Source organism: Balearica regulorum, chromosome 8, assembly GCF_011004875.1.
Source record: "Balearica regulorum gibbericeps isolate bBalReg1 chromosome 8, bBalReg1.pri, whole genome shotgun sequence".
In the NCBI taxonomy this organism is placed as follows: domain Eukaryota; kingdom Metazoa; phylum Chordata; class Aves; order Gruiformes; family Gruidae; genus Balearica; species Balearica regulorum.
In genome coordinates, this window is record NC_046191.1 from 2641075 (window position 1) to 2665393 (window position 24319).

The following is a 24319-nucleotide window of genomic DNA, read 5'->3' on the forward strand; positions in this document are numbered from 1 at the left end:
TTGGAATCTCAAGCCAAGCCCGAGATGCGAGTTTCTGAATGCCAGAGTGTCATGTCCTGAATCTGGCTACTAAGCTCTGCGCAGCAAAGGGATTTAACGCCGTGATGGAGGAGAACCATGCAGGAGGCTGGACCCCTAAGCTCTCCCAGATGTGACCGCTGATTCTAAGCATGCCCGGACACCGAGCAAAGGGCCACGAGCTACGCGAGAGGCTGGAGAGCCAGCTCAGCATCTCCCCAGCAGCGCTCGGAGAGATTGTCATCGCTCTGCTGGCTGCATGGCTGGGGCTGGACTCCCAAAGGCAGCAGGACATACTTGCCTGCAGCTGCTGCTCTAAAACAGAAGACAATCTGGCTTTTAAGGTCTCTCCCATCCGTAAAACCAGGAGCGACGTGATTTACCTATGGCATGAGGGTATGAATTCCTCCGGACTCCTAAGGCACTCAGGAAATGAGAAGCCCTTTGTTCAGACTGAACAAGGCTTTCATCCCCACCGTCTCTGCCTGTGTTAAACTGGCCTCCTGTTAGTCCAGACTCCAGGCTCCTTTAGGCTGGTCCTCGCTGCTTCCGTAGCATTTCCCCATCCCTCCCACATCTTTTATTGAGGAAAATTAAGTGTCCACTGGGTGCAGCAGACAAAGGAAGCTTTGCTCAGTGAGTCTGGCTGAAGCAGGTTGCATCTGACATCTGTTATATGTTTCAAGTGAAAGCCATTTTTAAACGGTTTTCCTCCCAGTTCACAGTATTATGAAGTGGCAGCTGTAGGTAACCTGGACGCTGCCGTGATCTGCTAAATCTGCTTCAGAGGTTTTATTCCCAGTGGCACTCACGGCAAAACATCCACAAGCCAGGCAAAAAACCACATCTAAACCCTGTGTGAACTGCCTCCTCCTCCTCCTTCGTTCACGTCCTACTTTAGGTGCGTCCTTCAGGGCATTTTTGCACTTTCACCCTCACAGATACCATCTTTCCAAGAAGTTTGCTCACAAACATCCAGCCTTTCTTTGCCTGCGGGTTTTGATGGCTTGTGGGCAGTGAGGAGCCCTGATCTCCAGGGTGCTGGAGGGCTCGGGGGGGGGGCTGGTGCTGGCACGCCTGCCCAACCACTGCTTTTATTTATCACCAGGAACTGCGTGTGATCCTGAGCAACTGGGATCCCGAGGAGCACGGGTGCAGTGGAAAAGCTCTGCCTTGGCTTGTTATGGGTCCGAAGTCCACTCGGTGGCAGCATAAGACAAATAAGAAGCGCTTCCACCAGCAGCTGGCTCAGGCTGCATCTGCAACCACTCTGCTCGGTCTCTCCTCTCACCTTATTTAATGGGTTTTGTGGAGGAAGCTGCAAGCTGCCTGGCTGGTATGATCCCTGGGCTCCACTGTAAAGTGTAGGCAGGACCTGCAAGCAGGTACTGTAGTCTGGGTAAGATCCACCTGTAGATTCCTAAATGCAGAACGGGATCCATGATAAACCAGAAGTTGAAAGAAAATAGGTTTAATAATTCATTTTTACTGGATATAGTAATGAGCACTCAGCAGATATGAAAATATCTGAGTCACGCTCAGTTGCCAAAAGGAGTGTACAATTCACAGCAGCTCAGGCATGCAGCAATTTCTTGAGCAAAATGTAGGATTTGGGGGACGGTGTAGTTTACACAATTCCTTAAAAAAAAAAAAAAAGAAAAGGTGTGCTTCTCATTGCTCACAGAAACCTCAGGCTATATAAAGGCCTGGGTGAGAAACAATCCTTCAGTAGGCTCACTGGGAAACAACGTTATGGCGTGCTGTTTCTTGCTAGGATAATACTTTGGATTGTGTGATTTTAGAGAGAGGGATATTTATGGCAGACATAGTCAAAAGCGTGAATACGAATCCTGGAGAGTAACCGTGCAGGGACGCCCTGCTGAAGGTGACCATGCAGTGCCATTCGTCCCACGCTCTCCAGCCCCTTATTTCTGCGGTACCGACGGCAGCAGCCACGATCAACAAACAAAGCAGGTGTCCAGAGTCCAAAAGCACCCTTACAGCTGATGGGAGAAACAGCCAATGGAGACAGGAAGAAAATAAAATTATTTCTCACCTCAGAGGCTTCATTTTCAAATTCATCGATTCTTGCCTGGGTAGAGTTATATGCCTGAGCATAATGCTGATACCACTGCTGAACAGCCTCCTATAAAGGAGGAAAAAACCTCTTCCCATTAGCTGTCTACTAAGATCACTTTAAATGAAAACAATTCTTACGGCCTCACAGGACATGAGAATGAATAAAAGGCAAAGCTCTCCAAGAAGCATCATAACATGTTTAACACCAGTGATAAAGTTCAAACTAAACATTTAAAACTACGTTAACTGCTTAAAAGCTACACAAGGCACCACTGCCTTGGCAGCGGATGGAAGTACAATGCAGTTCCTGTTGCATGGAAGCAACGGACAGTACAAATATGGCTGAATGATGACATGTGCATCTCTGCACCTCAGTGACATCATTTGAGTTCTTCCTGTTACTAAAGATAATACTAATAACACTAATATGACAAATACTACTGATTTTTTTTTTTTTTTGACAGTATTTTAAGGACTTGGGGTTAGGAACTACCTCCAGGAGACATCAAAATTCATTTAAAGCCAATAATCAGATTCAAACAAAATATTCAAGACTACGTTAGTGCTTACACAAAACACACAGCACAACGGCCCACAGGACATCGCTCCTGCTTCTCTAACCCACAACTGCCACCATATCTCATCTGCCTGGGCGATGGGTCTGGCCCCTGGCAAAGGTCCCTGCCGCAGCAAACCCTGCAGCAACGCTGTCCCCTCTACCCCTCCTGGCCAGGCCGAGACCCCCCCTAAATACAAAACCACCCCCGTGCCCACCCGCTCTCTGTCCTCCAGACTCAATCGGCTCCCACAGCAGTTTTGGGGCAACAGAGGTTTCCTGGCCAGCAGCCTAGTGGAGGGGAGCACAGCTTGTTCCTGCTGTAGGAGGAGAGATCCGGCAGTTCTGGGGAGGAGGAGGTGACAGGGACAGGGTGGGAGGAGACCTACAGCAGAGCCAGGGTGGGTGTCTCGGCACAGACCCAAGATTTTTATACAGATTACCCGACAGCACTACAATCCAGTTCTCGTATTTGTTTCGTATACAGTTATATTTCTACGCAGACTAGTGATGGCTAATGAAAAATACGGAAATGCTATTTCACAGAATGTCCTAATGTCTGTGAAACCCAGTACTTGCTCTCGGTGCTACAACAAAACACTCCCAGACAAAGGGCAGCCCTCCACCTTAACGGCCATGCTCTGATCGCCAAATGGGGCATACGGTGAAGTGAAACCAGCTGGCAGAGACTGCAAAAATTCCCCAAGCTATACAGGAACTTCTGGTAGACAGAACACACTCTTCTCTGGGATCTAGCCAAAGTTCAAGAAAACTTCAGAACTTCTTAGGAAGGGAAAGGGAAAAACTTCATGGCTTTGAAGACCGACAAAAGCCAAGCCAGAAGTCGTAAGAAGTTATTTTTTAGCTGACTGCACTGAATTCAGGTTCTCAAGAAGCAATCTTTCAATGGTTATGATGCTGCAGCAGGGAATGTGCTGAGCCTTTAGGTGTACTTTGTGCTAAATCTATGCTGTACCACTGAAAGAGATAAACTATCAGTGAAGAGGACCTACGAGGTTCAATCTGAAGGGTGGGCTTTGTTGCAGGAAAGCCTAGGAACCGCTGAAGAGTGGTACCCGATGGTGGGCAGTGCTGTTCAACTGCATGCAGGGCTATCAGACCACATGTGTACCAAGAAGAGCATTAAGAGTACACAGAGAAAAAATCAGCAACTATGGGAGGGATCTCTGAGCAGATCTCTGCCAAAAATTCTGCTGCCAGAGCTCTGAGTGACAAACCAGGCTTCAGAAGACACTGCTGCAAAACAACATACCTGTGTGTACTCCCCGTGCTGTTGAGAGTAATTAAAATAATTTTCCATTGCATGTTGTGACGTAGTTCCCTGAGACACGGCAGCATCCACGATGTTGTTCGAAAGCCCGGTCTGCTGCGGTGGACTAGAGGCTTTGCTGGCAATTGCTGTTTGTAACACAATGAATACACAGTTTGCATAAACTGCACAAGTTAGGTTGCACTCTTGTTTAGCAATATTCTGGGATTAAAATAGAAATTTGCTACTTCAGATTAGGCTGTGCTCAAAATTAATCAGTGCTACTAATAAATGAAAGGCTGTCTAGAAGTTTGTCTACATCACTAAGCCCGTTAACTCTGAAAATTTACCCTTCCCAAATAAAACATTAAGGATAGATTACACTGCAATTTTAAGACGGACTACATATTTCATTAAAGAGAAATGTTGCGGTCACTGGAATTACCTGCCAAACAGAGTAACCATATGCCACATTCTGGTCAAGGAAACTTGCAACTAAACCCACTAAATGTTTGCTTACCTGGAAGACATATACCAGGCAACACGCTTGCCAAATTCAAGTAGGGGTTGGTACTAAGCCGTATTTCTTTTGGTGGTTCTCCTAGCAACGAAGTCTGTTTTTTCAAGGGAGTCTGTGAAACAATCGGACAGGTCAGTTTGCATTATATTCACACAACATTTGTTAGAAATAAGTTAAGTGTCTCAGCCAGATTTTGAAAAAAGCTTAGCCCTATGAAATGGAACAGGAAAAGGTTTTAAATAAATACTGGGGACAACTATCCAGACACATTGCCTGTACTTTTTTCTTCCCAAATAATTTTGTAGGCATGTTTCTGTTTAGACTGTAAGTTACTAAAGGATATTAAAAGGCAAGCAAACAAACAAACAAAAGAAAACCTTTTCCATTCAAGTAAATGAATCATAATCACGATAATGACCCCAGATGCAGGGAGTTAGCATTAAGTACATGGCCAAGACAAAAATCAACTCTTTTCACCCAGAATCACAAGCAAATGAAGAACCGATGAACCCTGGACTGGAGAGGCGACACTGTGTGCAATCTGCCATTATAACACATCTTACTGATCACTCTCTTTATGAGCCCCTACTTAAAGGGGAAAATGTTTAGGAGTGGAAATGAAGTGTCAGGACTGACTCACTCCTCCAAACCACCAGAAGTGTTTTCCTATGAAGGACTGGGAAGGGTACACTGCCAGCTTACGTTCCCCTGAGCTTATTGTCCTGGTTTTGGCTGGGACAGAGTTATTTTTTTTCCTAGCAGCGGGTGTAGCGCTGTGTTTTGGATTTAGGATGAGAATAATGTTGATAACACACTAATATTTTAGTTGTTGCCAAGCAGTCAAGGACTTTTCAGCTTCTCGTATCAGCCTGCCAAGGAGAAGGCTGGGGGCACCCAAGGAGCTGGGAGGGGACACGGCCAGGACAGCCGGCCCAGGCTGCCCAAAGGGATGTTCCATACCGTATGGCGTCATGCTCCGTATATAACTGGGGGGTTGGCTGGGAGGAGACACGGCTCAGGAACTACCTGAGAATCAGTTCTGGGTGGTGAGCAATTGTGCTGTGCATCACTTGTTTTGTATATTTTTATTATTATCTATTATTATCTTCCTTTTCTGTTCTATTAAACTGTCTTTATCTCAACCCACAAGTTTTACCTTCTACTTTTCCATTCTCTCCCCCATCCCACAGACTGGGGGAAGTGAGTGAACAGCTGTGTGGTTGTTTTAGCTGCGTGCCAGGTTAAACCATGAATGACACTTATGTTAGAAAGAACATCAGAAATAAGGAAAAAGAAGCTATAGCAAGTTACATAGCTTGTCTGAAATACATAGCTCAAAGATATTTATATAGTATTCTACATCTATTCACTTTTTCAAAGCCTATTAAGGAAAAAATCTGTTATTTTAATAGATTAATACTATTCTCAGTAAAATAATATTAATCAACAACTTTTTGAAAACAGTGAGACAAGTTTTTAAACACAAAAAACTTCATCAGAGTGCTGAAACTCTTCATCTGGATGCAAAAGCAGGAACTGAAGTCAGTATGACCGTTCGGTATCAGCATACAGACTGTGGCTGTCTTGTCAAGGAAGCGATTTTTGCAAATGCCTTTCTGTCTACTGATGCGGAAAAGGAAACAATTAAACCATCTACCAAGATTTCAAAAAAGAACTTTTCCCGATAAACAATATTCATAGAAATAAATGAATTATCTAGACTTCTAATGGTTTAATTACCTTTCCTTTTAACTGAAATGCTGAAATAAACCAGTGATTTTAAATATGTATATACACACACCCTATGTATTTTACCCATGTGTATCTATACATAGGTAAAATCCCAGTTCATTACAGTAAAAAGTGATTTAAAAATTAAAAAGTATACTTTCTGAAGTAGGACCAAATCTGTTAAAGCTGTCTAACAAAGGCAGAGACCAACACTGTATATAATCTAACCACTGCAGATGCTTCAGAAAATGTGTTAGGAAAATATAGATTCAATCTGAATTAAGAAGAAGTTTTGTCATAAATGTAAAAGTATTTATGTATATTTAAAAAAAAAATCGGTTAATGACAGGAAAAAACTTCTGAAAAAACGAGACTATTCTGGTTCAACTTAAATCCCATCCCATCATCCTCCCATCCCTTGCCTTCAAGGGAAGAAATATGAAAACTGATACAGACTAAGAATACGTCAGCTATGGCTACGAGGGTACAGATTAAAAGTGGAAAATTTACATACACACACACATATATATAGACACCACCTGGAAACCCAAAGGCACTACATACCACCAGAATTGCTCCTGATGAGTCATGAAATTCAACCACAAGTTCAATTTTCAGTCTTTAAAAGGGACATTGCCCTTGAGATAATTTCATCATCAAATACTATGAGGCATAAGCATGGAAAAAACCCAGCCCTCCAGCATTGTAAAAAGATTCCTTTGTTAATTCATTTGGACCACCAAAGAGCATTATTGTTCTCTCCCTATTATACATAACTGAAATGACCTTAAAATGTCTCATGAATGATCCTGTGATTTAGCAAATTTTATAGTGAAGACTACAATAAGCAGTTGCTGTTAACTCTTAAGCCTGTTAAAATAAAAAAGAGAAAATCCACACTCAAGAAAAAAGAAAATATTTGTATTCAATGTTCCTTACCCCCAAACTCGTATCAGTACTTTTTAGCTGATTTTGTTGTTTGGCATGTCCAGCCCGCAAAGCTCCCGCAGAAAGATTTGTTAAGGTCTGATGATAAGGCTGTGATCCCGAGACAACTGCTTCGGTAGTTGATTGTTTATCTGGAGCGTTATTTTGCCCTGGTATAGCTTGCCCAACAATGTGCTGATTCGGAAAGAATGGCAGCATGCCCATCCCTGCTGCTGCTGCCGCTGCTGTTTGAATTGGAGTCAGATTAGATGCTGCAGTCAACCATAAATGGAGAAACTTTTCTGTTAGACAAGATTTATCAGTACATTTTGTTTGTGGTTTTTACTAAGTGATGGGAAAAACATTTGGAGATCTATTTTACAGCCGTCCCAGAACACTGGATTCTGACAATAGTTTTTATTCTATTACAATCCAGGAGCAAACAACTCTTTTCAAGCTAATTCCATAAAAGAAAACTCTTGACTTTTCTAAATGTTCACTATGATAGTAAGTTACCGTAAGTGACTCCCGTCACTCTCAAAAAACCTGTGAACAGCATCCTAGAGGATCCTGTATTGGAATAGAGGGGGAAAACCCCACCTCAACTAGCATTAGGAAAATTCTTTTTACAAACAAAAGAGCTACAAAGTATTCACCAAAATTAAAATCTAGGCATTCAGAATAGGTTTCTTCCCTGCTCCCACCACCCTGCAAGCTTTTCCTTGCTCCTGGTTACTACCGTTACCCAGACCACATCTACAGCTGCAGAATACATGGCTCTCAGAATACATCTCTCAGTGAAGGAAACGACAAAGATGCACTAAGCAGTATCACAACTGATCTTTCCTCATAAAAATTGAGGGCATCCCTGGCACAGAAATTTGCATTCAAAATTACTGACATCCATCACAGACTGGATGTTAAAGCTCTATTGCTTAATGAAATGAATGCAAAAAACCTATTTGCAGTGCCCCTTCAGCTACTCAAATTTATCTGCTTTGAAACAACCAACCCCCAAATTTTGGTCCTAAATAAAAACATATTCCAAGTGTACTAAAAACGGTAGCAATTGAGCAAGCAAAACATTTAACAACCTGCAAATATTCAACCAATGCCACAGTGTACTCTTTCTTCCCTGATAAACAGTTGAGAGAAGCCAGACAACAAGGCAAGATATTTCAAGTTTGTTTCCTGCTTAAACCAGCAGGTTACAGTTGGTTATATAAATATATAACTTGTTATCTTGCTTAACTATATAGCTATATAAGATGCATTACTGTCCAGCTCTCTGCCCACCTCACTGTGCAGCGATAAGGTTCAAACATATTACTGCTTTTGCTACAGTGGGAGAAAGTGAGGTGCATAATTTCAAGCTGAGCATTTCTACTGATTTGGTATGAAATAAAATGTCATTTACACTTGAGAGCTTCTCCACGAGTTCCCATGCCTGAGCCCACTGACGGCATTACCCCTATTCCCAGTACCGTCTGAAGTAGCATTGTCGGAGGTTCTCCCAGCAATCCTGGTTTCTATAAGGAAGAACAGAAAAATCATGTAGATTATTATAAGAAATAGCTACAGATAGATTATTTTAACTTTCACATTCAGTTAATCTTTTTAGATACACTAAACTGTTAATTGTACTAGATGAAAAAAAATAAATAGTTGTTTTAGCAGTTATAGGAATGTCCAAAGACAGTTGAAGTTGAAGTGATGACTTTACACTGTTAGCCTGAATGTTTTCAATCTTCATCAGTTGCTGCTGTGGCAATGGTAGGTGAGCAGGGCTCTGCAGCAGTAAGTTAGATGTATTCCCCAGAATTGAACTCTGTGGAATTAATACAGAAGTGTTAGCTGACAGTCATGGAAAACAGTACGTTCTTGAAACATTTTCAGATGATACTGCTTAAAGAAATTTACATTAATTTCTGAATTAATACAGCAAAGGAAAGTAACTATTTCCTCCAAAGAACTGAATTTTTGCTTCATTCATAGAAAGTTATTTCTAGTTCTTTTAACCTCTTCTCCTCCTAGCCCCTTTTTTTTGCCTCACAACCACAAGTATGTTTTCTGATGGCTTTTAAAGGATCAAGAGATCCAAACACAATCCAGACTCCATTGCAGCCTGTGTCCAAGCTAACAGGGAAAGCTAAATGTGCTTGAAGTCTCTGCAGGCAGACTAGATAGGAGAGTTACCTACAGTGCCAGTGAGAAAGATGAGACACAAGGACTTCAGGGGATTATGAGCTGTACGAATAAGGACTTCATTGTTGGTTAACATCTGCATTGTGCCTTGCATTGCAATTCTAATACATAATCTCTGCCAAATATCTATACAGTTACAGGACTCGGTTGTAACTGGCAGGGACTCTCATCCCTTGCTTATAAGTTGCCAAACAGTATCTTCACTTTCAAACAGGAATATCCAGATACGGGTTTTTTTCCCCTTTTTTAGTGGCAGCTATCTACATGAAATTCTGTTCCAGAGCCATTAAAAAGCTGACGATCTGTAGGCACTGTGATTTCCAAAGTCTATAAAATATTCATATTTTTAATTTGAAAATTCTGGATCAGTTTGCCACCTGAATTGAGCCCTTATCAACAACTTTGGGGCATACGTTCAGACTCTGCTACTGGTATATTCACCAGTATGCACTCCGGCTACAACGGTGGCTTAAAAGAAACCTTATGTCCACTCTGTATCAGAAAACCACATTATGATTCATGCTAGCTGAACACAGGCTTGAAACTGCCTTTCTGGTAGCAGCTCCTGAGCATGATTTGCCAGGCAAAACGTAGGCTGCTCTACAAATCTTTTTGTACAGCGGTGCAAGAACAGATACACGGGACACTGACTGTGTCAAATCACAATGTGTACAGCCTTCCTCATTTTTCTGATATCTCCTATACAGGAAAGATCACCAAAACCAAGTAATGAAGATGGAACCCAAAAAGAAGGCAGCTCTCCTGATGCATGGCTTTGCAGATTTTGCAGCCACCTGCAAAACACCTCACAAATATTTTCAAGCCTAGGTTTTATCTGTGTGTGGTAGGGTCAAATTCCCTAGGGAAAACACTCTATGCCCATAACATGGTCTTCTGGACTCAGAAATGTGCAATATAAAACAAAAAAGGGCCATATCTAGATTAGTTACGCATCTGCTATTTTAATTGTCTGTGTGATTTCCAGTAGAAATTATCCAGGGCTATTTATTGTCACCAATACCAGTGGCTGTTCCTTCTAAACTTGGCTAAGTCAACAAAGAAAATCTATTAGTTCAATTGCAAAACTTTCAGAAATACAAGAATGGAAAATCAGGTTGGTTAATACACCACTGAGAAAGTTTAAAAATGCATTATTTTGGCACATGATAATTGTAACTAAGAGAAATTAAAAGAGAGAAGTTAAAAGCCATGCAATCTCCAGAGCTCAAAGACTACTAGATGAATAACCCATTTGTTCAAATTCCCCTCTGTTGAATCTTTTTTTATCAATTATTTTATAATGTTGTGGCATAATCATCCTAAAAATATTGTTTCTTCTCATGATATTACTTTACAAAACCTTGAATATAAAATAGCAAAAACAAGACACACAGGAAGCTGAATCAGTGTGTGACTGGGGAGCGGGGAGTCAAGCCAAGCCACTGTCCGTTCCTCTATCTTGTGACAATACTGAATTTCAAGACAATAAAACTAGCAACCTGGTTCTCTGGCTTTAGAGAATACTCTGAAATAAGTCACTGAATAACAGAAAAATGTGCCTAATAGACGGAATTGGGATAATCAAACCACTGTCAATAAAATTCAGACTATTAAACCAGACTTGGAGCTAATTAAATGACAGGAAGCTCCCTGGAAGAGAGTAAGACTTGTAAGTCTCTCTAAAGAGAAAACACCAAGTTGTTTGACTGCAGCACTCTTAAGCCAAGAAACATCAGATCGTCATCAATCACACTGTTAACTGTGTAAAACATGCCTCTCTCCAGCTGTGATTAGAAAACAGTCACATTGCCTTCCAAGGAAGCATAGACTCTTCAAGACTGAAGACGGAGAAGCAGTAACTAAATATACTAATTGAAAATGTCATTTAAATAAAAGAAGTACAAGCAAAGAATGATGTATTTTTTTACTGTACCGGACAAAAGGAACTCATTTGATGGCGTAAAATTAAGTAGCATTTATTCAAAATTAATATATTCACCTACCAGTTTTTAGCAGAAAAATACCAGAAAAGCTAAATAAACTTAATATAAGGGGTATCTCTGCATTTCAACTTGGTCTTTTTTAAGATCTCTAAGTCTGTGTTTGCCAAAAGAACAGCAGAAATAACAACTAATACTTAAGGGGATTTTATTGTTTAAAAGAGAATTTCTGAAACATCAGAAATAGTAAGTCAAAGTGATTGACCCCAGTCCCTCATAGGTACTTATGAAAATCCCCGCCATGAATATTAAGGCAAATTTTGGCTCCTGGCAGAGCTGGAGAAATCTCTGACAGAACCTCAATACTAAGTGGAGGCCAGGCAGGCTGCTGGCCAAGTGCATGGCTGCAGGGAGGAGTTCTGGTTGTGGGTGCTACTCTAGCATATTCTCATCTCCAAGTTCTAGGGCAAACTCATCCCAAATATCCTTTATAGTATCCTTCCCAAATTCCGGTGTCTATCTGGAATTACAGATACTCTTAGAACACTTTAAACAGCTTATAAACTAGGGGTTTTCTTGACTAAGAAGTAATATCTGCAAATCACTGTTTTTTATGGCATATATAGCACATTTTGGTCCCTGCAAGCTTTAAAATGAAGGTAACAATGCTAAGCTTGTTGGCTTGAGTAAGATAAAACAATTCAAGTCTCTACAGGAAATGTAGAGCAGCTCCAAGAGAAATGGATGTGCCATGTTCCTCGAGCTCTAATTTAAAAAGGATTTTTTTTTTCCAGTAATGGCAAGTTGTCTCTACATTGGCAGGTGTTAGCAAATCAAAAGCTCAGTTAAGATAAAATAACTCACTTGTGGATAGTAAGCACAGTCTGCTCTTACATCCCCATAGGCATCTCATAACAGAGTGCTTTTCTTAGATAGCTTTAACAAGAACACTTGATTTTAGTTGTAATTTCTTAAAACTTTGAGAATATTTTTCATGCTAAGATCTCCACAAATACCTATTTTGACAAAAGTTATTCTGTCACATACCTGATGAACTTTATTCAACTGTAAAAAAGGTGGGCCAACTGCTGAATTCATAAGGTGAGGTAAACCTGCAGATGCTCCAAGAACTGCTTTAGAAACACAAGAAAAAGTTGCAGTGTTTTATAGGCAAGTAAAAAACTTTAATAAGAGTTATTCTATATTTTTTAGATTTGGTTTCCATGAAACTTTCCAGTGTACTAAAGGTCACTATAACGAAACCTTTCAATACACCCAGCTTTGATCTGCAATTAACAGCATCTGAGAGACCAGATGTACTCTCAAGGCGTTCCCTAAAGCTGAGGGTTTCACTCGAAGACGCAGAAATGCCTGCAGTTGATTGCAAGCCCACAGCATTATCAAAAGCGCTTTGAAACGTCAGCATTATCGAAAGCACTTTGAAACGTCAGCATTAGCTGAAGTGTATCTTGACTGAAGTGGTCACTTCACACACAATTTCTGTGTATCTTCTGTCAGTAGATTATGTCACAAACTCTTAGCTGTCCCCCACTTGACTCTACAAATTATCTGTTCTCATTCCCATTCCTAATACTTTCACCATTTAAAACGTGATAAGATTGGGTTTTATATGTTTATTCACATCCATCCTAATGAGAAGACAGAGAAATGTTTTTGGCTCATGCTGTTATGAAATGCTGTGTACAACTATGGTAGCGTCCAAGTGAGTAACAATTTACTTTGGAATCAATAGGAGAAAGACTCAGGCTGCAAAATTCAGATCTAGAATCAGATTTAAACTTGCCATTTTAATGATGCCTGCAAAAGACATTTCATTTTAAACCCATTTCTAATATAACCATTTGGAGACCACAGAGTTAATATGAGGACTTTTTTTAGGTAACACTAAATTTTACCCAAACACAATAGTGTAGCAATCCACCTCTTGCTTTTGCTTTCATAAAATGTGAAAATGTCTACATGAACACACTGAAACAGTGTCTGCACGCATTTTAAAACAGTATTCCTGCCTCTCTCCTTTGCTGAAAGCCTTCTATCACCAAGGACAGGGTTTCTTTTTTTAACTCTGTTTTAAAACAACTTACCAGGTTTAACAGCATGTCCACGCAACTGGGGCTGCAGTAGCATTTGCAGCATTGCTGGATTATTAAAACTTTTCATAATCTGCACCGGATTTGGCTCTGGAAGCAAGCCTTTCCTATTGTTCCTCATCTCCAATTAAGAGAGATACAAAAATGTTAGAATCAGGAGAAAACAAAGAATACATTCAAATCCCTCAAACTTGTGTGATGGGAAGGTACGTATTTCATTTTACACAGAAAATAATCCCAATGTGTCCTTCCCTGTTTCCCGCTCCTTTCCATGCTCCTTCTCCATCAAATGAAACACCTAACAATCTATTCTCCCAAAACTCCAAGCATATCATTTTTCCTGAGACACAGGAAAATTTTTTTCCTTTTTTTTTTTCCCCTTAAACCAAGACAGTGTTAGCAATAAAGGAGAATATGAAAGGCAGTGTTAACATGAACGCCACATACTATCTTATAATAGTACCACTCATCTCTTTTATAAAGATGTGGGCTACAGCTAGCTGAAGTAATGAGACTGTTCCGCTTCTACCTTTAAGACAGCTTCATGTAACACTTATCACATCCAATTTTCTAGGAAATAATTTGATAAGACATGTGGGTGTAAAAAGCTTTCTTCTATATCAAGCATAAAATTAAACTATTTCTCCTACCTTGAAATTTATCTTAAAATTAACAATTTCTTGCCCGTTTTAAACCAAGTTTTAGCTTGTCAAATGACTCCACTTACAGTTACTTCTGTTTTGAACTGGAACAATTTCTCATACAGAAAATTAAATTTACTAAAATCGCAGAGCTATATAACTTTATGATATCTTATGGCCATATTTTACCCTTCCTCCTTGCAGACCACGACCATGCTTTTCCTAGGAAGGAGACTGAATTGGGCTGACTAGATCAAAAAAAAGGCTAATGCTTCCAAAACCTTTGCTCATTTTCCTAATGCAAAGCAGCTGAATCCCTCTGACCCAACTCAGGCCACTCAAGGTCTATCAAACTCATTCCGAAAACGGATTTGCAAATATCTTACCATCCTTTGCGCTGCTATAAGTGCTGCTAATGTGCTTCTGCCCGGCGCTCCTGGAGCACAGTATGACACCTGGACTCTCCTTCCTTTGATAGTCATGCCATCGGTGACTTCTTGTACTTTCTCAGCCTGCTCCGCAGTTTCATACTCAACCACCGCAAAGTTACCGATACAACTATCTTCATCCTGAGCAAACTGAAAGAACAACATTTCACAATACACTGAATAAAATGCATAATCTCAGGAACTGCCTTGCAATATTTTCACCTATACCTTGCAAAATACTTTGCAAACAGTTGACATTCTATGTTAATGTCTACCCAAATCACTATGTTTCTTTCTCAAATGTGCTAGATATAAATTGAGTATCATAGCTTTGTATTATATTTGGCATGCATGCTCTATCTACTTGATTTACTGCCTTCAATCTAATCTCATGGAGAACATGAGCTATGAAACATATTTAACATGTATTTTCAGAATAAAGAAGGAGCGAGAAGGAAATTGCAAATACAGCTGCATGCTACAGTAACTTTTTTTTTTGGTAGGGTAAGAATTATAAACTCATTATCATTTAGTTTTTAAGCCTACAAGAATAAAAATGCCATTCATCAGACTACATGATAGTTGCTGAAACATGTAACAATGCAAATTCCACTGATACATACTGCCTTTTAGGAGAATATGAAGTCTGTGGTTGTATTTAATGCCAAGAGAAGATGCCAGACTGATCAATCAAGCAGACTGGAAACAGGCTTATGTGTCAAACAATGCTCCATCCTTTGTTTGCAGAGTTTTATAGCAGAATGAGCAGATTTAAATCAAACAAAAAAAGGGGTGAGATGGGAGGGAATGAAGCTTAGGCAAAAATCTCCGGTCCCAAAATGAACAGAAATGATATACTGATACTAGCTCTGATGTGGAAGAGAGGAAATCTCCTCTAGATTTCTCTGGATAAAAACAACCTATTCCCAACTACTAGGTCCCACAAACTTACACTAACAATTGAAATATAAATCTCAAAGATTTAGAAGAAAAAGAGGGTGGTCAGATCTTTAATGTCATTGTTAAAGACTGGCCTCTGCAGAAGACACATATTTTGATATATAAATGCACATACAGATATGCATATGCTATGTATATATGTGTGTGTGTCTATGCACAGAAGCATTACATTTTATTTTGACATCAGTTTAGCTGCACTGGTAAAGACCTGAAGAACTTGTGAAAAGAATGGTTTGCAGCTATGGAACATATCGTAGTTTCTGTAGTTTCATGCACAGTTAAAAACTCCTTTACTAATTAAATTACTCCTTTAATTTTAAAAATTAAAGTATTCTTGCAAACTGATCAGGAATTTTTAACCTTCCCAAGTAAGCAGGTACTGAAGAAAAGTCCTCTGTTCCTGTCTAGAGAACAGTGGAGACCTCCTAGTGACAATTTAAAGTTGACACAAGAAAGGAATGACGTTTTCTGGTCCATTTTGTTGAAGCAAAGGACAAAATGTGTTCCTGTAAGTCCTAGGAAATGTCATTTTTCTAAGACCCATGTTTAAGTATCTGGCTTCAGCTCTTCCTGACAGAACATTTCTTTTGTCAATACAGGAGAAGTCAAATTGATTTCAGAAAACAGTAACTTTGGAATAAAATTAAATAAACCAGCGTTTATTTCATGAGTTCAACTAAGGATTTTAGGTGAATTTACATGATGAAATACTGCATGAGAGTTACCAGCAGAACTAAGCCACGAAAGCAGCACAAGACAGCTATGTTAAAGAAGCCATACCAGGAGATGGGCAAAATGGCCAACGTGACCCTACTGGAGGGACAATCTGAACACAGGAGTGGTGTGAAGGTTGAATTGGCCAAGAACTAAGAAATGGAAGGAAGAGAGAGACTGTAGTCACGAAGACATAAAATAAGAAGAGTGCAAATGAACATTTTAATTGCTGTTCTGAAACGTATTCATTCTTCCAGAGGAAGTTTTCCAGATGAGGCACTTCTCCTAGTTGTTCCTTATTGAAAATCACTCCCCCTCCAGGTTTCTGCTACCCTGTCCTCTCCTAGTTTTCCACTTATGTCCATCATATCACCCACCCCCCCCCCCCCCCCGCATTTTCCACACTTTCTTGGGTTTTCCTACTTCTCTTTTTCTTTGTACTTAATTTTCAGGTCATCTCACTCATGAAACCATAATTAATTAGCACTATTTTGATGAGAATTCATCCACTGTCTTCCCTTTTTCCATCTAAAATTTGAACTACTTGTTTACCTACCTCCACCCTCATATCTTCCCTCTCTGGAGGGTTGCTTCTCCCATTAGCCCATGGTGTTCACCTCCATCGTTCCCCCATTACATCTCCAACCAGCACCTCTGCTGCCCCCCACCCCTCAAGGCAGAGCCTCCCTTACCAGTCAGTACCTGTTGGATGCCCCGTGAAAATGTGACTGAGAATAAATCACGAGTTATCATAAGTAAACCTGTTTTTCTTCTGTTACCATACTTCTACAATCTACCTATTAGTCTATCACACAGTATGTTTATACAAGTGATAGGTAATATGAGAACGTGCCAAGAATATTTTCTTGGATATATTTTTGACTGGCTGCCTATCTCCTAATTCAAAAGCATACTGTTTAATTCCTGTATTTTATAGAAACATAGATTTAGTGCTATTTACTGATCTAATGCATACACAAATAGACCCTCCTCACCTATGCCAGGGGTGACCCATGGATCACTATGATTTAAGAAAGAAGGCAAAAGTCAATTTTTAAGTGCCTCTAACTGCACAGTGGAATACTGTTAGTGAAAACCATCTTTATCAAATCAGCCTGTTATTCTTTGAACTTCAGAATTTTAAAAGAATGTTGAAAAATTGTTGGGGGAGCTGATAACAGCCTCTGGATTATGTGACAGCTGGAAAAAAGCCCTGAAGGAAAAGACACTTAAAAGATCAATCTGTTTAGCTAATTAAACAAAGATTGAGCAAGTGACTTGATTACAGCATTTAATCCGTTCTTAGAGGAAGAAAACAGTGGGAAGCAAAGGCTCCTCAATCTAGTCATTAGTGAGGTGAAACTGAAGCCAGATACGTTCAACTGAGAAAACAGACACAAGTGCAAAATAACAAGAGATGGGCTGTTACTGGAAAGAGTTACTTCCAATTTAGGCATCTCCTGGTGTATTTGGATCAAGCAAATTAAGGATGTGCTTCAGCCAACTACAAATTACTGGGGCTCGAAAACAGCACTAGGGAAAATGTGATGGCCTGCAGGTGGTCAGACTAGACAGCCTGATGGACCTGCCCATCTTAGATGCTGAAAATCTCTGGTTACTTATCCCTGAAGCTAATCCCTGGGCAGCCTTCCCAAATACTTAAAGGAAAAAACCAAAACAAAACAACTGAAATCATACCCAACTGCATGACTACACAGAAAGCTTTCTTTTGACTGCCTGTTTATGGTACACTGGTCTGCACCACTTCTACGAGCAACATTTTATTTGCGTTCTAGTATCTCAGAAGTCACAAAGATGAGAAGGAAACCTCTTCTGTACCTGCAAGCTTTCCAAAAGATGTACCACTTCTACCACTGGCAAGCCCAGCAACTATGAGATCCCAAGCCTACATCTTCCTCAGTAAGAGAAAAAACACATTGGAGGTTTCTTAAATACATTAATTATATACATACATATGTATTCTCCATCATCTAAACTGTTGCACTTGTGGTATTCATACACCCCGGCTTTGCTTACTGAGCAATAAAACCGTCACTGTTTACTTTAAAAGCCCTCTAAAATGATTTTCAATAAAAAATGAGGAGGGAATGTCTTATAAACATTTTATTGATGCTTCACAGGAGTGCTCTCCTGCAGAATTCCCAGATGACATCGATCAATCACTGCAAGCTCACACCAATAAAGCATCTGTACCACATCATACAGTGCAATGCAGATGCATACCCAGTCACTACTTAAATGAAAAATAAAAGGATAAGAAAGCAAGCAGTGAAGATGCAAATACAGAGCTACTTAAATCATGACCATGATCTTCCAAAAGATACAAATTCAACATACCTGGCAGAAAACAGGTTTATACTTTAGTGAGAAAGCTTGGATCAGTTCTTTTGAATCAACGTAGTCTTTTTGAAATTTATCTACACAAAGGCACTTGGAGTGAATAAGATTTGTCGTCAGCTGGTTCACATCCATCCACTGTGCAAAGAGAATGCTCTCCTCTAACTGTTTCCCCAGAAGTTCCAGTCTCGCCTTTGCAGCAGAGTCCTTCTTCATATATTCCACGAAGCCATAGCCCTTTGAATGGCCAGTAACTTCGTTATAGACCAAAAAACACCTCTCAACGTTGCCATACGCACGCACAAGTTCTTCAAACTCTTCTAATGTAAATGAAATGGGCAAATTAGTAATGCACAGCAAAGCATCTGTTGGTTGGAGTTGCACAGATATTTCTTTTCCCCGCAGAGAATGTTGGTGAAAATTCCGAATTGCATCTTGAGCCTGCTCTCCATTTAACAGAGTAACAAACGCTGTAAGAGACCAAAACAAGTTACATCACCTTCATCACAGCTTCTCCTCCAGCTACAGAGCTAATTACTATACCTCTCCCTCCCCCCAAAACCCACCAGTATAAGTCACAGGAAAAATAAGAGTTTGGGATTTTACCCTGAAGATGCAATAGCTAGAGAGATACACTGTAATAGGTATTTTAAAATTTGACATTATCAACTGGATGTCACGAGTAATTAACTCAAAGAGTGACTATAGAAACACAGATACACACAACCTCACTACCTGTAACACACCAACATTTTACATTTGGGAAACAAAAAGCAATTACATTTTATACCGAAGGCAACACATCACTGATTCTACTGAACTTCTTTAAAATCTCACTTCGGGGTTGCTGGATTTTTTTTAGGTCTTCAGTATATAAAGCATTTCACACAATCACAGAACTGCAGACAGGATGAGGCTGGCAGGGACCTCTGGAGGTCATCTTGTCAAACCCTTTGCTCAAGCAGGGCCACCCAGAGCTGGTTGCACAGGACCATGTCCAGATAGGTTCTTAATATCTCCAAGGATGGAGACTCTACAACCTTTCTGGGCAACCTGTAACAGTTCTCGGTGATCTTCACAGTGAAAAAGTGTTTCCTGATGTTCAGAGGGAAACATCTGTGATTCAGCTGGCACTTGTTGCCTCATACCCTGTGAATTAAAGATCTAAAAGTCTGCAGTGAACCAAGCAGATGGAAGCTAATTCACGTCTTTTCTTCCAGTAAGCAACTGAAGTGCACAGCACAGGGCAGTCCTGGGCTGAAAGTTTGGTTCATTTCAGAGAAAGACGCGAGTCTTGCTCGTCACACGGAGACACCCTTAACATTGCCAGACACTCATGGGTGCAGGGCTGGGCATTGGAACATGATTTCAATGCCAAAGGTGTGAAAGATCACCTTCAGAAAACTCAACAAGCATCTTTCTTCCAGAATAGCCTTCAAATACACAAATCTCAGCAGCAAGTACCACGCAAATATTTAAAACAGGGCAGTGGGTAGGAGATGCTGCCTTTAATACTCATTCAATCTTTGCCGATCTGCTCTTCTTTACATTGATGATAGAGCTACTTCATTTACTTCTCCAGCACTACCAATTCTTGGTTTTTATTTCATTTTATTGTTTATTTAATAGTGTCTCCTCATTTGACTACTGGAAGAGTGGTATTGCATGGATGCAGCACAACTCCAGGCACCAGCTCTGGTGATGTCATGGCTACGTCACTATCAGCAGACTGCTTGTGGTGGTCCATGTCACAAAGGGGTTGCTGACATGTTAGTCCCAGACAGTACAGAAAGGGCTGCACCAGCCCAGACTGGCAGATAAGGCAGGTGAGCGAGGGCAGAGAGGAGCAGCTACGGAGGGGAAGGAGAGGGGACTGGGGCTGCCAACAGCGATAGAGGGTGAGTTCACTTGTATTGTTTCTTCTGAGAATTACAGCCAGACTCTCTTCAAAAGACACGCAGCCAGACCACAGCTGCTGTCCTCTCTTACCTCGTCACTCAGCTGGAGACCTGTCAGTGCTTTACAGGACAGAAAAGACAGTCCTTACCTCTACCCTGTCCTGCTTTTGCAAGAGGCATCCCAAAGCCACGGGAACAGGGACCTCCACAAAACTCTCAATTGCGAAACCAAGGACTAGGCCCTGAACAGGACCCTGGCACTACCATTGCTGATGTCACGGCCATGTCACAATCACAGACCACTTGAGGTGGTCAAAGTCACCGCGAGGTAACAGACATAGTTGGCCAGAGAAAGACATAAAAAGGGCTGCACGAGCCAACACTGCCAGATGATGAGAAGGGCAAGCAAAGAACTAGAGGCTCCACCACAACCACCATACTGTGCAATCCAACACAGACCCAGAAGCTACCCACAGCCACGAAAAAAGGGAGTGCAGTAATGCCAGGCATATCTATAGCACGTTACAATGCCACACCCATACAGTAGCTGACCGCAGCTGTGGGAAAAGGGAAAGTCAAAACCCCAAAATGTATGGAAAACATAAAAGGCCACAAGGAAGCTCAACGGCACCCGCATCTACGGACAACAGAAGAACCAAAACATGCGACGTCCCGGAAGCCCGTGAAAATCCTAAAGAAAGAAGGTTTCAAGACTATGGATAACGGAAACACTCAAGACCCACCACCACTCTACCACGCCATCCTCCACAAGCAGCTTCAAGGAACACGCAGCCGTCGACAGGGAACCTCTGCAAAACGCACCGTATCTCTACCCCCTCCTCATCCTACACACATAGACAAGGTACAGAACAGCCCCATGGTCAAAAGGCAGCTGCGCCACCCAACATATCCCTACACCGCCCAGGTCCCACGGCAACCTAAAAGGTGCCCGCAACCAGGACAACGGGGGAACCGCAACAACCACCTTCTCTCAACACCATCATCATCTTCCAGGCAGACGGAAAGGGGGCCACAGGCACGGACTACTGCAGTGCTGCAGCACCCACCTGATCTCTACCCCGCCAGTATCCTACAGACAGCCAGAACATGCCCAAAGTCATGGGCAAAGAAGAGCCCCATCACCCACCAGAGCTGTACCCCATCCAGGTCCCACACGCACCTCACAGCCCACACCTACCCACATTCCTGGACAAAGGGACCACCCAACACCCACCACCACTCTACCACGCCATCTTCCACAAGCAGCTTCAAGGAACACGCAGCCGTCGACAGGGAACCTCTGCAAAACGCACCGTATCTCTACCCCCTCCTCATCCTACACACAGATGAAGGTGTCCACCGCCGTGGGCAAAAGGCAGCTGCACCACCCATCATATCTCTACCATATCCAGGTCCCACGGCCACCTCGCAGCTGCAACGCAGCCATGGATAATGGGAGCACCGCAACATTAGCAAAGAGAGCCACATAACCTGCCATATCTGCACTATATCTGCGTTCCATAAGCAGCTGAATGGTGTCCGCAGCTTTGGACAATGGGAGTACCCACCACCCACCACCAGTATACCATGTCCGCAATGAGCTTGAAGGAACACACAGCCGTCAACACAGGACCTTTGCAAAAACCCCTATATCAAATAAAATCTCCAATATAAATGAAACACCAAGTTTTGGTATTTATTGGCAGGTGTCAAGAAACACCATTTTCCTCACGAAATCCAGCTATCGCATTAAGATTTTGACCTCGAAACCAAGGTTGACTAAGGAGATAGCCTAGGCTATGGAACGTACGGTGATTTGGAAGGACAGAAACATCCTAAAAATCTGTGAATCCCCTATTTAGCGAATTAATTTGTAAATCGAGAATCAGACTTAAATAATTCAGGATTTAATTCAGGACAACCTTTTCTGCAAAGACTTGAAGTATTCCTTTAAGAAATTGCTTCTGGCTTATATTACCTGACAGAAATGCATCTTGAGCTAGCTATGTTTTCCGCTGATCATGTCATCGGCACATGTGGTTTGTACTAAGAGAAGTCTCAGGACTAGTTTTTCAGAGGAAATCAGAGGGTTGAGCTTAGCTTTGTCCCAAAGAGACACTCACTAAGGGAATATGCCCAAGAGATACCACAGTGGACCAATCTACTTTTGACTGACATCAGTAAAGTTTCCAGTTCCCCACTGGCTTCAGTAGAAGGTGACAAACTATGCAGCCAAAAAAGGCACTGAGGGACAATCAAGTTACGTGATGGCAGATAAATTGATGACTTCATACATAGCAGGTGATATTCCTCACTAGTTTTATCACAGAATTGAAACATATGACACAGGAGTTTAAGTTCTTACCTGTTCTTTTATTTCTGTCCACATAACAATACTTGATTTCATAATCTTTAAATAAGTCATGGATTTCCTGAAAGAGAAAAGCACAAGTAACATAAAAGGCAAATAATTCACCAGACCAAAAAAGTGCAAAAATTCATCTTAAAAAAAAAAGAACCACCAAAAAACACAAACTAGAAAAACTTTCCCAATAAACAGAAAACCTCACCATAGAAACACCATCAAATATTTTTTAAGAGATGGTTATAATACTGCAGCAATGTTTTTATCTCATATAAAAAATGAGCTTACTTGCTCTCATTAATTTACTTTTCATTATATCAAGTCACATAAGCACAACAGGGTGTTCTGTTGTCTGACATCACAGTTCGTTAAATAGCAAAATCCCCACAATTTCTCCAAAGTACAGCTAGCATAGTTAAAATACCACACAGACAAGAAATACTGGCAATGTCACATCATGCAGTTTACTGAGGGCAGGCAACGCCGTCATAAAATGCAACAGTTGCTTTAGTTTCCTGTAACTGCTCAAGTTCACTTTTACAGATTTTCGCTCTTTTAATAATGAATATTCTTTCAACCAGCAGATAATTTTGCCCAGAACACCCCCTGGAAAGTATCCTCTGACAAGTACTGCACAGATGCTCAATGAAGAATCAATCCCAAGAGCATTATTTGCTCCCGCTAATTAATGGAGAGAAAACGGGTGTATGAGGGGTGGGGCAGGAGCAAGCGTAAGAGGTGTGTACCAGTTTGCTAGAGCTATTCCTCAACAAGAGCAAGGTGTATGCATGTGCCGCACAAAAAAACCACAAACTATTATCAGTTCAGTGGTGAGAATGCAGAGATGAACATTAACTATCCTCAAGAAGAAACTATGAGTAGTAACATGGATATACATATTCTTTTACTTGGATAAGTCCCATACACGATAGCGAAAGACCATTTGAGTAGGCAAAATAATCAACCAACTTTGTCTGAAAGTTTAATGCATACAATGTCCAGTAGCCCAGTCTTTTTGCCAGTTTGCTAATTCAATATATATAGCCTAGAGGTTAATTGGGTTCTCCATGACCGGTATCAGGTGCGTATCTCTCAGTCAAGTGAACACCAATCTCTAGTTTCACTAGTCAACAGCTGTCAAATACTACATTAATAAAATATGGCAGTGTTTCTCAGGCTACCAGCCATCATCTAATCAGATGTGATAAGCAAAATACGCCAGGCCCAATTCAAAGATTCAAGTCAGGTAGGTGATTTGCCTGTGGACATCTCTCAACGAGGATTAGATGGTAGCTCATTCTCAGTCATGAGAGACTGAGAAGACACTTTTTGCACAGTTGTGTACAGCTCAGCTGTACCGTGGCACTGAAAACTCTGAAGAAGTGATTTCTGTCCCACTTAGAAAAAGGGGGACGTATTTACCTTTTCTATTTCCCCATAGTATTTTATGAGAATAACACTGAAAGTTTTACATCATGATTAAGTAGCAGGAAGTATTATTTCAAAGAGCTCTGGACACTCTTTTGAAGGTCATCTGTGAATCATATGATTCCACGTTTTCCAGTAACTGAAACTTTAATTGAGCGGGAAAATAGCCT

At 41.0% G+C, this 24319-nt stretch overlaps 1 protein-coding gene across 11 annotated transcripts in view; it reads right to left on the reverse strand.

The window, feature by feature from the left end:
• The window catches only part of RAVER2 (ribonucleoprotein, PTB binding 2), a 36194-nt gene that overhangs the window by 2715 nt on the left and 9160 nt on the right, over positions 1-24319 (reverse strand). The window contains exons 2-13 of one of the 11 annotated variants that reach the window (XM_075759193.1): positions 22722-22788; positions 18459-18928; positions 14385-14576; positions 13352-13478; positions 12294-12379; positions 8825-8929; positions 8519-8630; positions 7114-7346; positions 4444-4555; positions 3927-4072; positions 2075-2164; positions 1310-1438 (exon numbers count right to left, since the gene is read on the reverse strand). In XM_075759193.1, coding sequence (XP_075615308.1) covers positions 1310-1438; positions 2075-2164; positions 3927-4072; positions 4444-4555; positions 7114-7346; positions 8519-8630; positions 8825-8929; positions 12294-12379; positions 13352-13478; positions 14385-14576; positions 18459-18928; positions 22722-22788 — 1869 coding nt within the window. The remainder of the gene's footprint in view (positions 1-1309; positions 1439-2074; positions 2165-3926; positions 4073-4443; positions 4556-7113; positions 7347-8518; positions 8631-8824; positions 8930-12293; positions 12380-13351; positions 13479-14384; positions 14577-18458; positions 18929-22721; positions 22789-24319) is intronic. The other 10 variants (XM_075759185.1, XM_075759184.1, XM_075759183.1 and 7 more) reach the window with 10 other exon arrangements.